This window comes from Carassius auratus, chromosome 35, assembly GCF_003368295.1.
Source record: "Carassius auratus strain Wakin chromosome 35, ASM336829v1, whole genome shotgun sequence".
NCBI classification, from domain to species: domain Eukaryota; kingdom Metazoa; phylum Chordata; class Actinopteri; order Cypriniformes; family Cyprinidae; genus Carassius; species Carassius auratus.
This window is the reverse complement of record NC_039277.1, coordinates 8,181,089-8,195,896: the sequence shown is the minus strand read 5'-3', so window position 1 is coordinate 8,195,896 and position 14,808 is coordinate 8,181,089. Positions and strand designations below refer to the sequence as shown.

General features: G+C 36.7%; 1 protein-coding gene across 1 annotated transcript; it reads right to left on the bottom strand.

The window, feature by feature from the left end:
• Window positions 1–4,286: 4,286 nt before the first annotated feature.
• On the bottom strand, window positions 4,287–11,201 carry LOC113054273 (5-hydroxytryptamine receptor 7-like). Its single transcript, XM_026219700.1, has 2 exons — window positions 10,477–11,201; window positions 4,287–5,213 (listed from the first exon to the last, which is right to left on the bottom strand). The coding sequence occupies exons 1-2, from the start codon at window positions 10,935–10,937 to the stop codon at window positions 4,463–4,465; spliced, it is 1,212 nt and encodes a 403-aa protein (XP_026075485.1). The 5' UTR covers window positions 10,938–11,201; the 3' UTR covers window positions 4,287–4,462.
• Window positions 11,202–14,808: the final 3,607 nt, after the last annotated feature.

The following is a 14,808-nucleotide window of genomic DNA, read 5'->3' as shown; positions in this document are numbered from 1 at the left end:
CCAAGGCTGCATTTATTTAATAAAAATGCAGTAAAAATAGTAATATTGTGAAATAATATTACAGTTTACTTAAAAAAAATAAAATAAAAAAAAAATCTATTAGAATTTATGTGACCCTGAACCACAAAACCAGTCTTAAGTCGCTGGGGTATATTTGTAGCAATAGCCAAAAAAACATGCGAAAAATCATTAGGATATTAACTAAAGATAATGTTCCATGAAGATATTTTGTACATTTCCTACCGTAAATATATCAAAACTTTCAATTTTGATTAGTAATATGCATTGCTAAGAACTTTATTTGGACAATCTCAATCTTTTGGTTTCAAATTCTGATTTCAAATAGTTGTATCTCTGCCAAATATTGTCCAGTTTATTTATTTATTCAGCTTTCAGATGATGTATAGATCTCAAGTTCGAAAAATTGACACTTAAGACTGGTTTTGTGGTCCAGGGTCACGTATTTTAAAATGCACTTTATTCCTGTGATCAAAAGCTGAATTTTCACCATCATTACTCCAGTCTTCAGTGTCACGTGATCCTTCAGACAAACACTTTTTCTTATCGATGTTATAAACAGTTGTGTTTGATATTTTTGTGGACACCGTGATGCTTTTTTTCAGGATCGTTTAGATGAGTAAAAAAAAGTTGAAAGGAACAGCATTAATTTGAAATAGGAATGTTTTGTAACATTATAAATGTCTTTACTGTAATTTTTTATCAATTCAAAGCATCCTTGCTGAATAAAAGTATTAATTAAAAAAAAAAAACGTTAAACGGTAGTGTACATTTACACAGTACATTGTAAATGTCAGCACTTAAAATAATTTACCAATCTGGTCTTTTTAGCATTGTTAAGATAATGCCCACTTTAAGAGAGAATTCATTCAGCGATTTTAATCAACAAATGAGGGCATTACAAATTTAAACCATTTAGTCCATTTATCTTGTTTTAAAAAAACCTAATTACCTTTCTATTTCGAGAATAACAGGCACTGGCAGCTTTAGAAAGAGTGTTTAACATTGTGATTGATTAGCAGTGTTCAGTCTGTCACTGGACACAAGGTGTCAGCAGTGAACACTATCACTGTGTCTAGTGACTCCCGCACACATTATATACAGAAATAGTTTTTAAACATATATAGGGATAAATGAATAGGGGGAAAAGCCTTAAATTGCATAATAAAGCAAAAAAAATGATATTCTGTGCATTAAAGTTCGAGAAAGGTAAGGAAACGCACAGTGGATCAACAGGATGTTAAATGTCCAAATGTTGGAAATAGTTGACCATGCTTTTGAAAGTTTCCTCCTACTTACTGAACTCTCCTCTCTCCTGCACCAGCTCAGGAAACGAGCTGTCCATAATGTGGAGCTGAATTGGATTTGCAGGAGCGCTGCTGTGGATCTCATTGTGTGATTAGAGAGGCAAAGCCTCAGGTGGCCCATCAGGTCATTAGACTTTGCTGCCATGCTTTTCACTTTCTGGAGGTCTAAATGGGCTTCTGGCTGTTTCACTCCCACAGTAGAATGACTGGAGACGGGTCACATGACCACCTATGAGTCAGATCAAGACAAAGGATCGCTGCAGGGAAGCCAAGTGCTCAGAAAAAAAACACCACCTTCAGTGTAGCCGGTCCTGAGCCAGCCCAGTGCTCCATTGTGCTTATCTTTAACATGGCACACACGGCTTAGAAATGAGGAAAGCATTTCATGTCTTTGCAGCATGTTAATGAGTGTGGGTTTTGGAAATGAATGACAATTAATGAAACTGTTACTGCATGTATGGGTTGAGACGGCAATGCAATCTTTCCTTGGCAATGCAAAGATATGAAAAGTAAAACCTAACATTTTCCATAATGCAGCATTAATTAACGTACCACTTACTACATACTGGGAATTTAACATTTAATTAAATATGCCAACAATAGACAAATAGTCATGAAAAGTAAATTGAAATTCAAATAAAATCAAATAATTAAAATCAAATAAATTAAAATAATGTGGCATAAACACACTGTGATCCTGTATGTTTATGCCATACTGTACATATTAATTAATTTAATTCAAATTAATCTACAGTTGTCCAGTAGACACAAAAATTAAAACATAATTACTTTTGTATTATAATTATGTATTCAAATAAAACATAATAAATTAATATAATGTGTCATATAATACATGCTAATTTTTAGTAGACACAAAAAAATGTAAATGTAATTCAAATGAAAATAAAATAAAAGTGGCATAATCGTGTTACATTACATAGTATGATTTGTATACAAGATTACAATAAATTAGCCTACAGTAGTCAAGTAGACACAAAATGTCAATTTAATTTAAAATAAAATAAAATAATAAAAAATTTAATTAAATTAGCCTGCAGCAGTAAATTATACTCATTTTTTTATTTATTTTAATTTAGTTTAAATAAACCTTTTGAATACACATTTAGAAAAAACATTTTATATCTTATCTGATAACATCAGCTGGTCGGCTTGCTAGCTAGCTTTTGAATGTCGCAAAGCTTTAATGCACGGAAAACCCCATGAATCTTGTTTAAGATTAAGTTAAGTTCAAGGTGTCTTTATCCCCCAGAAGGGGACTAGGGGGGGAAGCAGATTGTAGAAGCTGTCACTTTAATGGACCAATGCTGTGGGAAGGAGAAACCAGGGCAGATGGCAAACCCTCGAGTGAGAAGCATTAATTCAGAACTTATATTTCAGTATACAAATGGAAGTGTGCAGAAGGCCTTGAGTAGCACTCAAAAAAACTTATGTGATGATTCTGAGCAGCAGACTTGCACTATTTCCTTAGTGCTAATTGATGCATCTTGCAGCTTCATCACACCTCCACTAGATGTTTGTGTGCTGTGCTTCATCAGAGCTTCTTGACATCTGCATGCTCTGCACCACTGGAAAAACAGTCATTCACTTGAATGCATTTTAAATTATTTGTAATTACCTTATATAAAATCAGTATTTATTTTGCATTTCAGGATTTTTCAGCTTTAGTCAAATTTAAAATGCTTTGACTTGAGAGGTGAAGTAAACACATTAGTTATAATCATATTCATGACCTATGTGGTAAACAAGACATTTGGGCTTCTAATAGTATGCTAATGAAATACATGTGCAATCGAATATTTATTAGGGTAATGTTTATTAAGAAAAATGAGTATTAAGACGGCTGGGTTTGTACATCATCTTCCAAAACAAACAATCAGAATACTGACACAAGCTCACTGACAATATGAGGTTCAAAATATAAATTGAATATTCCGTACATCTTTGTCACAATATATGTATATTCTTTTTTTCAAAGGGCTTGAAACCCTTTGTGAATAGGTATATTTCACAGTTCAGATTACATTATAGCAAACACACTAAAACACAGACAACAACATATTTGTACATTGAAGGGCAATGAAGTAGTGAAACAGGCCTAGTACTAATTTCATTTCCAAATGAAAAATGCCATGACGCTTTTAAAGTGTTGATAAAGCAATACACTTTCATGCAGATTTACATAGAACCTGAAGCAAGGAATCAAATTTCTGACGTATTGACAAATCCAAATGTGAGATAAAAATGCAATGCTGAAGCAACCATGCCAGTTTAGCGCATTTATTTCATCATGATTTGTGTTTCACTGGATGCACACCCAAGTGCACTGTAGTACACCTCAGTATACTGTAGGTGAGCTACCAAGCAGGTTTACTATGCTAGAACAGCCATGCACATACAGTAGAGCTGCTTCTGCTTCAAAAAGTATGTACAGTATGTAATTGTTATAAGGTCTTAATATAGCATTGTGCATGGAACCGTATGAAAATAAGTCTGTATTAGTCTGCCCTTTAAACACAATTTGTGTGAAAAGCAATAAATGTTATTGATATATTATTATCTTTTAATTTCAGGTGAAAATTGAAGTGAAATATTTAGAATATTTAGATTCAAATGTTTGGAATGTTTAGATGTCAGCCGCGCCACAAGGATGCGCTGTTTTCTTTCAAATCAAAGCAAAATACATGTAGAAATAGCGCATCTTTGACACAGAAGAGCGTAGGCAGTTTAAGTGATGCGGAGAGATACTTTATTGTTGAATAAAGTCATTATTTTTCTTTTCTTCACTTACAAACAGTATTCTAGTCGCTTCATAACGTTACTGTTGAAATACTGATGGCAGAAGGAATATTTTGACAAAGTCTTTTATACTTTTCTGGACTTTGACAGTGTATTTTACTTGGCAGTCATTGGGACAGTCATAAGCCTCCCAGTTTTCATCCAAAATATCATAAATTGTTGTTCTGAAGACGAGCAAAGCTTTTACGGGTTTGGAACGACATGGGGGTGAATGATTAATGAAAAAATGTTCATTTTGGGATGAAGTATCTATTTAACTTGTAGAGGAGTCAACAAGATATATTATGCACCATCCCACCATATAAACAGATTGTGAGCAGTCAGAGTTTTAGAGCCTCATGTACTCCCATAGCCGAGAGACGCCGATTAATGTTTCGATATCTGCAGCATAGCAGGTCTTTATAAGTCGAACGTAGGTCTCGGTTGAAGAAGGCATAGATGAAAGGGTTCATGAGCGAGTTGGTGTAGCCCAACCACAGCAGTACTCGCTCAAGCCAGACGGGGGCACAATTGCAAAGCAGACCGCCAATGAACGGCCGTGCTGTGGTGAAAAGAAAAAACGGCAACCAACAGAACGAAAAAACTCCCATGATCACCCCGAGGGTGGTGGCTGCCTTCTGCTCGCGTCTGAAAATCGAGGCGCTCCGCCGGTCGCGGTTCAACAGGGAGGAGAGGGTAGACAACTCTTCAGTAGCTGCACCGTTCTTCATCTCGTGCATGCAGAGCCCTTCTACAGTGGCCAACGCTGGATCAGGACAGCCCTTCTGAATTGGGGGAAGTGTAGTGAAGTGGTGTTTGGCCCCACTTTTGCGGGCAGCATTGAATATCTTGTAATACATGAAAAGCATGACCACCATTGGGATGTAGAAGGCCACAGCTGTGGAGTAGAGGGTGTAGCCCACATCCTGGCTGATCAGACACACTCCCACAGTATTGATGTTCTGAGCCCAGCCGCAGAACGGCGGGAGAGTGATGGATGCCGATACCAACCAGACGCTGACTATCATCTTGGCCATCAGCTGTCCATTCTGTCTCGCTGGATAGGTCAAAGGCCGAGTTATTCCAAGGTATCTGCGGAAACAGGGGATAATGTGGTTAATGAGGTATCTTCAAATTACGTGTTACTGCATTCCTCAAAACGACTGAACCCAAAGATCTCGCATCTACAGAACCCCATAATATGCCAGATATGGCTCAAAATACCTCAAAAGCACCAGACCCGAGAAATCCCTTCTGACCTGAATTTCACCAACAACCTGAGCGGAAAAGACGCTGCGTTCACAGCCTGTAAGATTATCCAGTGAACAACACTCTTAAAAAGGAACCAAAAGGACGTTTTTGCAGTGACGCCACAGAAGAACCATTTTTGGTTACCCAAAGAAACATTGGTTGAACAGTTCCTAAAACAAACAACTTTACTTTACATGAAGGTGCTAGCAACAATCTAAAAACACTTTTTCCATTATAAATAACCTTTTGTGGAATGCAAAGTTTCCATGGATTCTGAAGGCTCTTAAAGGAACACTCCACTATTTTTGAAAATAGAGTTAAATGAACTCCCCTAGAGTTAAACAGTAGAGTTTTCCAGTTTTTTGAATCCATTCAGCCAATCTCCGGGTCTGGCGGTAGCACTTTAGCTGTAGCTTAGCACAGATCATTCAATTTGATTAGACCGTTAGCATCTCGCTCAAAAATGACCAAAAGGTTTCGATATTTTTCCTATTTAAAACTCGACCCTTCTGTAGTTACATTGTGTACTAAGATCGACAGAAAATGAAAAGTTGCGCATTTCTAGGCAGATATGTCTAGGAACTATACTCTCAATCCGGCGTAACAGTCAAGGAACTTTGCTACTGTACCATAGGTGCATCCCAGCTTTTCGTTTTCCGTCGCTCCTGGTACATGATGATGATGTAACTACAGAAGAGTCGAGTTTTAAATGTGAAAAATTTCAAAACTCTTTGGTCATTTTTGTGAGAGATGCTAACGTTCTTATCAGATTCAGTGATCTATGCTACTTGTGTTACTTACTCAAATAGTATGCCATTTTGGAAGCTCCAGTGGATTCCTTTACATATTAGAACCATATTTTGATTTAATTCACACAAAGTCAGTTGTTAATTTCTTATTAATGTGCTAAATCTCAGTAGCAGCAAAACAAAACAAAACAAAAAACTAACTTTCTTCGTGCAAATTAAACTTGCATTGAGATGTTCAACGTGATGGCTTTGTCAAAAAGTTTCAGACAGCATTAGAGCATTCACTCTGCATGGCTTCATAAGCTTTAAAAAAAACTCTCATAATGTACCCGTAATGTTTGTATTAGCAGTCTTTCTTGCTGCATCTCTCTCTTCTCTGTCTTATGACGTAGTAATAGTTTTTATAGGAAACCTTGGGCACGAAAGAAGGACCACAGCCTCTGTTACGAATGATCTATCTAATTTCATTGTCCACATCATTAGATACCGAAACAAGACAACAAGAGTGAAATGCACTTCTAAAGGGTACATTCTATAATTGGAGTTGTGGCTCGCTGGTTATTGCAATCCAACATGTTGAGCCTTGGTGCTCTTGTGGCTGACATTAGTTTATATCTGTGAACAATCACACTCTCCACAGCTTTCCCACAAAACACTCCTTTCTTTAACATCTGGTTTCATCACAAAGGGTCTATGGATCAAAATTCTGAATGTAACATATGGTACATTGACTTCTCTTTACCAACTAAAGCAGAAAGTCTCTATTCCCCTGACCTCCTCTAAAAATAAAAGCTTTCATTTCACGCATGAGAATCCCTCTGATCAAGGAAAGGCTTAGAGACACTTATTGGATCGGACACTTAAGGTAGTTAAAACCCTTCATACAGCTACATAGAACCACCAAATAAATCATTGGACCATAAAACCATTTAATATTTCATAATAGAGTTTATTAAATGCTCTATTTAACTTATTTATTTATTTTCTGACAATTAAAATATAATATGTTTTTGATATTGACTATTTCTCCAACTGAATTACATATTAGGAAAAAAATCTTATTTTTATTATTATTTACTTTTTTAAAGAAGTTTGTTCAAAAAACCCTACCAGTAGGATTAGTGATATTAGCAAGGCACACTCATGATTTGCTGATCTCTGAAAGCCTCTTCTTAGCATAATACATTGTGATATCAGCTGACATCTTTTGATGTTGAGTACTGTCTACACTTCTGTTTGCTGTGTGTCCCCCGTCATGCTGGATAAAATACAGAACACTTGCACAAGCCTCTCAGAAAATAGGAAATAATAACTGGATTAAAACAGTACTCAGTTCATAAGTGGTATTGGAGAATGCAGTCTGGGGCAGCTGCTGGCTGAAGATCAATCAGTGAAAGTTAACGGAGACCATTAATGAGTCAGAAATAATTCAAGAACCATAAGCAATGGAAAGCAAAAGGATTGTAAAGGACCGCAAGGCAGTTATAAAATACTTGAATAAAATACGTACAATACAAAATCCAATACATAAATCAAATGCAGCCCCCTCAAGCACGGGGCCCTGTGCGACCACACCAGTTGCACCCCTCTAAGGAAGGCCATGCAAGAGCAATACTTTTTAGTGATTTTAGCTTAGCAACATGCTGACATCCAACTCTATTGAAGTTAACTGCAAGACAAGGCTTCTGAGTATTGTATCCCATTTGTAGCATTCCAAATGAGATTGCATGACAATTATAATGCTTCCTTAAAAAGCAGCTCCCATGTTGGTAACTCCAAGGTTTTAGAATGCAGTTATTGCCAAATAAATATTGAAATACAGCAGTAGATGCAGGCTGCAAATATACCAGTTAAAGCTGCAGTAGGTAACTTTTGTAAAAAAAAAATATTTTTTACATATTTGTTAAACCTGTCAATATGTCCTGACAGTAGAATATGAGACAGATAATCTGTGAAAAAAATCAAGCTCCTCTGGCTCCTCCCAGTGGTCCTATTGCCATTTGCAGAAAGTCATCCGCTCCCGGTAAAAAATAACCAATCAGAGCTGCGGTCCGTAACTTTGTTTGTGTTCAAAAGTGAGTACACCATGAATCCATTTTCCAAACCGTGTTTTTGGCTTGTCCTGAATCACTAGGGTGCACCTATAATAAGTGTTTATGTTCAGACTATTTTAGATTGCTTCGGGGATACCGCGGCGGAGTAACCCAGTACCTTTGTGATTCGTCATAGACATAAACAGAGAGAAGTAGTTCCGGCTACGATGTTCTTCCACAAGACGCAAGCAGTTCTGTTTATTAACCGCTAGAGCGTCAAAAGTTACCTACCGCAGCTTTAATTAATTTAAGAGACTTGCAGTAGTCGAAAGCAAAGGTAGAAACAAAAGTTTTGTGGGAACATCATTAGAGAACTGTACTTTCAGTATCATCTACTGAATTTCAAACCCTTTTGGAGTGTTTTATTAAGAGATCTTTTCATAATGATAAATTACATAAATGTGTTCTATTTTTCCTTTCACATTTACAAAAGGGGGTATAGTGGTAAATAAAAAACTTTTAAATTTGTATAATTACTTGAAAAATCCACTTGCAATTTCTGAGGGAAAATTCTTTCAAATCCAACACTAGTTTTTTTCTCCATTGCATTCAGACCCTCTGAAGAACATGTAATCACATCTATGCTGCATACCCCCGTACCTATTTTTTCAGTTCATATTGACATATTGAAGGTTGTTAGAGAAAAATAAAACTGTCTGTTTTATTGAAAAGAAAAGCCTTAGTGAAAAATAAAGAAAATCTCCATCAAGTACTACACCTAAACCTGTTGGTTGGTATTTTGTCATTGTCTTCTAAATGAAGTCCTAAAGTTGCCTTAAATTATGACTTCAAAGCTGCAGAGGAAACTTTTTACATAGCTGCAAATATTTAAAAAATAAAATTTCTACAGCCAGCTTTAATCTGTGAATTATGTTCAGCACTAGCAAAATGTACTATTCGTGGTATAAGGTCAGTGAAATACTCTTGGTCTTCAATGCTGTTTCTTGCCAATCTTAGTCACCCATAAAACAAAGTGAAAGGATTGTTTTCAAATATTTGCATAATTCTCAGCTCACTACTAGGCAAGGAAATATGTTCAAAGGTCATTGGATAATTCTGTTTAAATCATGAGAAGGAGAAGAAAAAAACAGCTACCAAAAATAAATAAATAAATAAAAAATGAACCATTAGTTGCTCAGCAGAGTGTTAAATAATAGATTATAAATGTGTAACAAATTAAGGTATTATCCAATACCATTTGATATGACCGCTTTGAAATGTTCTTTTAGCATAAATTATGCTAATACAAAAAAAAAGATATAGGCAAATATAACAGAAACACCATTAGCCGAGGTTATTCTACATACAGGCATCTAAGTTGCACCTTAAGTTGTTCTACTGCGAATGCCAGAAACATAGGTTTAAGGCAGAGGATACATGTTGTTGTCGGGCAAGTGCTCATCACTGAGATTTGCTCAAGCACCTAAGTATTTAATCGAATTACCACGGCCAAGCAGGGTGTTTCAGCATCAGTACTCTCCTCCTGGGATTTCAGCTCAGAACTTTATCAAAGAGCACCATCAAAACTGCATACACACCAGGACGCAGCTTCAAAGTCCAGTTCATCCAGCCTCCAATGACATGGAAGCAATTGTTATGCTCATTTCTCTAGTGATTGTTATTTATTTATTTATTTGTTTGTTTTTTAATAAAAAAAAATATGAATAGATAATGCAATGCTTAACAGATTACAAGCTCATGTAATGTAATTTCAGTTAAAAGGAGACATTTTGATATTTTAGTTTTTGTTGATATTTTACAGGGTTTGGAGTCAAAAATATAATCAAATGCTTCTTTTCTCTAGATTTGTATGTTAAAAAATCCATAAATATTATTTTGCAGTAGCTTTTGGATAAAGGCCAGTTTCAAGTAGATATAGATTTTATTTTCAGTTATTTTATTATTATTAGTATTATTATTTTGAATTTTAATGATTTTTTAAATGAATATCAGGTTGGGGCAGGTTTTCTACATTTTTATAATACATATTATTTATTATATTCAAAACTGTAAATATTATTTTCAAACCATAAATGCTGGTATATATAAACATATGTGTGTGTGTGTGTGTGTGTGTGTGTGTGTGTGTGTGTGTGTGTGTGTGTGTGTGTGTGTGTGTGTGTGTGTGTGTGTGTGTGTGTGTGATATAAAACTGGCTAATAACATTAATAAAAAGTGTCATAAAACAGAAAAAAAATATCACCAGCCTATGTGAATTCCACTTTCTCTTAAAATAATCAAACCCGGTTAATATGAACTTACCTATCCACACTGATCACACACAGTGTCATTATTGATGCTGTACAGCACATGACATCCATCCCAATAAAGATGTTGCAGAAAACCTCCCCAAACAGCCAGACGCCCGTCAGGTCAGTCACTATGACGAAGGGCATCACGGCCACTGCCACAGACAGATCAGCTATGGCCAGAGACACTAGAAGATAGTTTGACGGCTGTCTGAGTTTCTTCACGACACACACCGCGATCACAACCAGCGTGTTGCCCATCACAGTGACCGCGGTGATGGTGCTGAGCATCATCCCGATGATCACTGTCTTAGTCAAGTCCAAGTCCAGGGTCTGCTGCTCTCCACACGACTCATTACTTTTGAGCTCCGCGGTGGTTTTCACGGTGGGGGGAAACTCGGTCGTCCTATTGAAAAAGGCGATTTCGGTCTCGCTGGAACCCCAAACCAGTTCAACGCCATGTGTCGTGAACATCACTGTATCGATCTTCTGAGCGTCAATAAACCATCCGAGCGCCTGAAGTGGACAGTCAACGTCATGGTGTCTAAGATCAACTAAACACACGGCACCCGCTCACGAAGTCAACGGAGAGGCGAGAAACACACACAGAACTCTCTCTTAGTCTCGCTGAGGAATAGAAGAAAAGAAGAAAAGCCGAGCTATAAGTAGGTTTGGAGAGCCGCACTGTGAGTGAACCCTGATAGACGCTAAGAATAGGTTGTTTTGAGATTTTAATGTTTTCAGCCCACGACACTTAAACAGAATTTATTTTTTTTAAGTATATGGATATTGAGTTACTTAAGGATAACTTTAATAATGTAGACTGAGTCATTAAACAACATTATAAACGAATATTCCGGTTCTGGTTCCTGATTGGTCAATAAAGTGTTCGAATCCTCTTAACAGCATTGATATCGCTGTACAATCAGGATTTTGTTATTGTTGTTGCAAAGCTACCTTTTTCGAGCGGAATGATTCCACTTTAGCTATTAATATTCTATATTATATTTAGTTATTATTTTTTAGTTATTATTTTTTTATTTTATTATTTTTTTGTTTTTGTATATTTAGTTATTATTAAATCTATTATTTTAAATGGCATCAAAATAATAATAATGATAATTCAGCAGAATTATGATGTATTCAGTAATGACCAATCCAATTCTAAAAAATACTCAAGGTAGCCTTATGAAACACTCTCACACCTTTCCCATACAGATTATCATAGGGTCTGCAGTGAATTGTAAAGGGGGAGTTGAGAGGGGATATTCAGATATGTTTTGTAAGAAAACGTCATTTTGCTCATATTTTATTGTTCATGCATAAAAATTATTTAAAAAATAAAATAAAAACATAGCTCCCTCTCTGTGCCGTAGAATGCTGCCCTCTGGTGGTGAATCTTGGCTTCAAAAACTTTTCATTCCAGAGCTTTATTGTCCTTAAACATACGAGGATTTTGCTCTGGTGACAGAAGCTCTCACAGCACAAGCAGATTAGTGTCAAGACACCGACAGTAAAAACAGAATAAGTAAACAGGAAATAATAATACAACAAATATAAATATATATATATATATATATATATATATATATATATATATATATATATATATATATATATATATATATATATATATGCACAAATGCAAGGAATTTTGTTTTTTGTTTTTGCTAAGTTAACTGTTCGTGAGGTGAACTGTCTGAGGGAAGAAACTGTTCTTACACCTGGCTGATCTGGTGCTCTATGTAGCACTGACCAGACGGCAACAATTCTTTTCCTCACTCTGGATGAGTGCAGTTCTTGGAGAGTGGGGAGTGTTGTGCCAGTGATTTGCCTAGCAGTCTGGACTATCCACAGAAATCTTCTAAGGTCTGATTTGGTAACTTAGCTGAACCAGACAGTTGTTGAAGTGCAGAGGAATGAAGTATACAGCCTCTGGGCCTTTATGACAATGGAGTAAATGTGGAACTCCCACGTCAGGTCTCGAGAGATGGTGATGCCCAGGAACTTGAATGACTCCACTGTTGTGCAGGGGTTTCCTCCTGAAGTCCACTATCATATCCACTGTTTTGACTGTGTTCAGCTCCAGGTTGCTACAACTGCACCAGACAACAAGCTTTCTAACCTCCAGTCATGTCCATCCTGGATGAGGCCGATAAGTGTGGTGTCAAACTTCAGGAGCTTGACAGAGGGGTCTTTAGAGGTACAGTCGTTGGTTCAGTGGAGAAGAGCAGTGGGGAGGGAACACATCCCTGGGGGTCACCAGTGCAGATTGTACGGGAGCTGGATGAGAATTTTCCCAGCCTCACTAGCTGTTGCCTGTCTGTCAGGAAGCTAGTGATCCACTGACAGATGGAGGTGGGCACAGAGAGCTGAGATAATATGGACAGGAGGTTTGGGATGATAGTGTTGAAGGCCAAGCTTAAGTCCACAAACAGGATCCTCATATAAGTCCATGGTTTGTCCAGATTTTGTAGGATATAGTGCAGTTCCATGTTGACGTATCATCAACAGACCTGTTTGCTCTGTAGGCAAACTGCAGGGGGTCCAGCAAGGGTCCAGTGATGACCTTCAGGTGGACCAGCTCCAGTCTTTCAAATGACTTCATGATCACAGACGTTAAAGCAAAAGGTCTGTAGTCCTTCAGTCCTGTGATTTTGGGTTTCTTTGGGATGGGGATGACGGTGGAGCATTTGAAGCAGGAAGAGCCTTTGCACAGCTCCGATCACATTTCAGGTGGTCCCCCTCGGTCCGTTCACCGAGAGGCCTGATGCGACCGTACCAGCTGCACCACCCTAAGGACGGCCCTCATTATAGGTTACAGATTACAAGGTACCCATTCAAAATTTAATATGTATCGTAACTATTTCAGTTACTTAATTAAACGTAATGTAACTAATGTTTTCAACTATTAATCATTTTCTAGCTGTCAGACAATTTTTTCTTCATTTGAATTAAGATTTTAATAATTAAGTTTTAAAGCAAAGCCACCACAAAATCAGACTTTAGCACCTCTTTTTTACTTTGACATGGTTCCGATTTTTGATTTTTAAATTTCCAGCACTGGAAAGCACTTTTTATCACTCGCCATGGTGGCAGCTCACAGACGGGTTGTACTTAGCCTAAAGCTTTCAGCAGCAATGTGGATTGATGTAATTTGGCAGACGTGTGCTGCAAATTCAAACAAAGGAACCAATCAAATGCATTAGAATAGCATTGTTTACCCTGAAATGGCAGGAGCCACTGTGCATATAAAAAAAAAAACCCAGGCAAATTGAATTTGTTATTCAACACCTCCTAGCTTTTTGCAGAACATTATTTAGATATCAAAAAAAAAATTTTTTTTTTTTTTTTTACAGTGTCTCTGATTTAGTTTTGTATTGAAAAGAAAACAATAGGTCTGACCTAAAGCCTAAATGAGAATATATTCCATATTCAGGAAATTAGCCTATGGGGTGATTGAATATATGTCTGGATCCACTTATATGTCATGGTGTAAAAAAAATAAATACAATGAAATAAAAACACTTTTTATTTCTAATCAGCTTTACCATACATCTTTCAAGTCAACAATGAAACAATCAGACATTTCTCTAGTTGACCACTGGGTGGCAATGCTGGATTACTGTTTATTAAATCTATCCTTTTCATAATTTTAACATCCTCCTTTTTGTGTGTTTCTATTAATGTAGGCTTCTGTCTTGATATATAAAAATATTTACGTCATCAATTGCATAGCGATGCATATCACTGACGTCAGATCGTCAAAAACTACACTACCCAGAAACATATGTGCTAAAAAGAAGCCGCCATGTTGTAGGAAATCCGTTTGCACTGTGGATTAGAGTTTAATCCGCAAGAAGGGAGTCTGGGCGAGTCATTGGATCAAATAAGAAAAAAGAAAGACTAAGCATGGAGACACGAAAATTGATCGTTACAATAAAATCGAACCAGAATACATATTAATTATATACAAGCCACTGTGGCCGCTTGACAAAAACAGGCAACATCTCGTACAAAGCCTTTTATTGTCGCTCTGCTCGCTCTCCCCCCGCCTTCCCTCCGTCACAGAGAAGAAGTCTGAGTGATTTTTGGACTCGGTTCTTTTGAACAGTTCGTTTTGAAGAGCCAGTTAATAAAACCAAATTAGTGATTATTTTAATTTTTCACGGAATTGCGTCAACTGCGTGGTATATAGCATGCTCTAAAATTGCTGCATTTGTTGGCACATATCGCAGACTACTACGTTTTTTATATTACTGCTAGTCTTAACAAAAGTTGTCAATGTGTTTAACATTAATTAACACATTTCCAGTTAATTTAATTAGCCATAATTATTACCTTA

Bases quoted from the DNA above. Each gene is read 5' to 3' on its own strand.
- LOC113054273 (XM_026219700.1), bottom strand. From the start codon at position 10,937: ATGTTCACGACACATGGCGTTGAACTGGTTTGGGGTTCCAGCGAGACC. The intron at 5,214-10,476 runs GTAAGTTCATAT...CTGTTTCCGCAG, and splicing joins TGTGTGATCAGTGTGGATAG to ATACCTTGGAATAACTCGGC.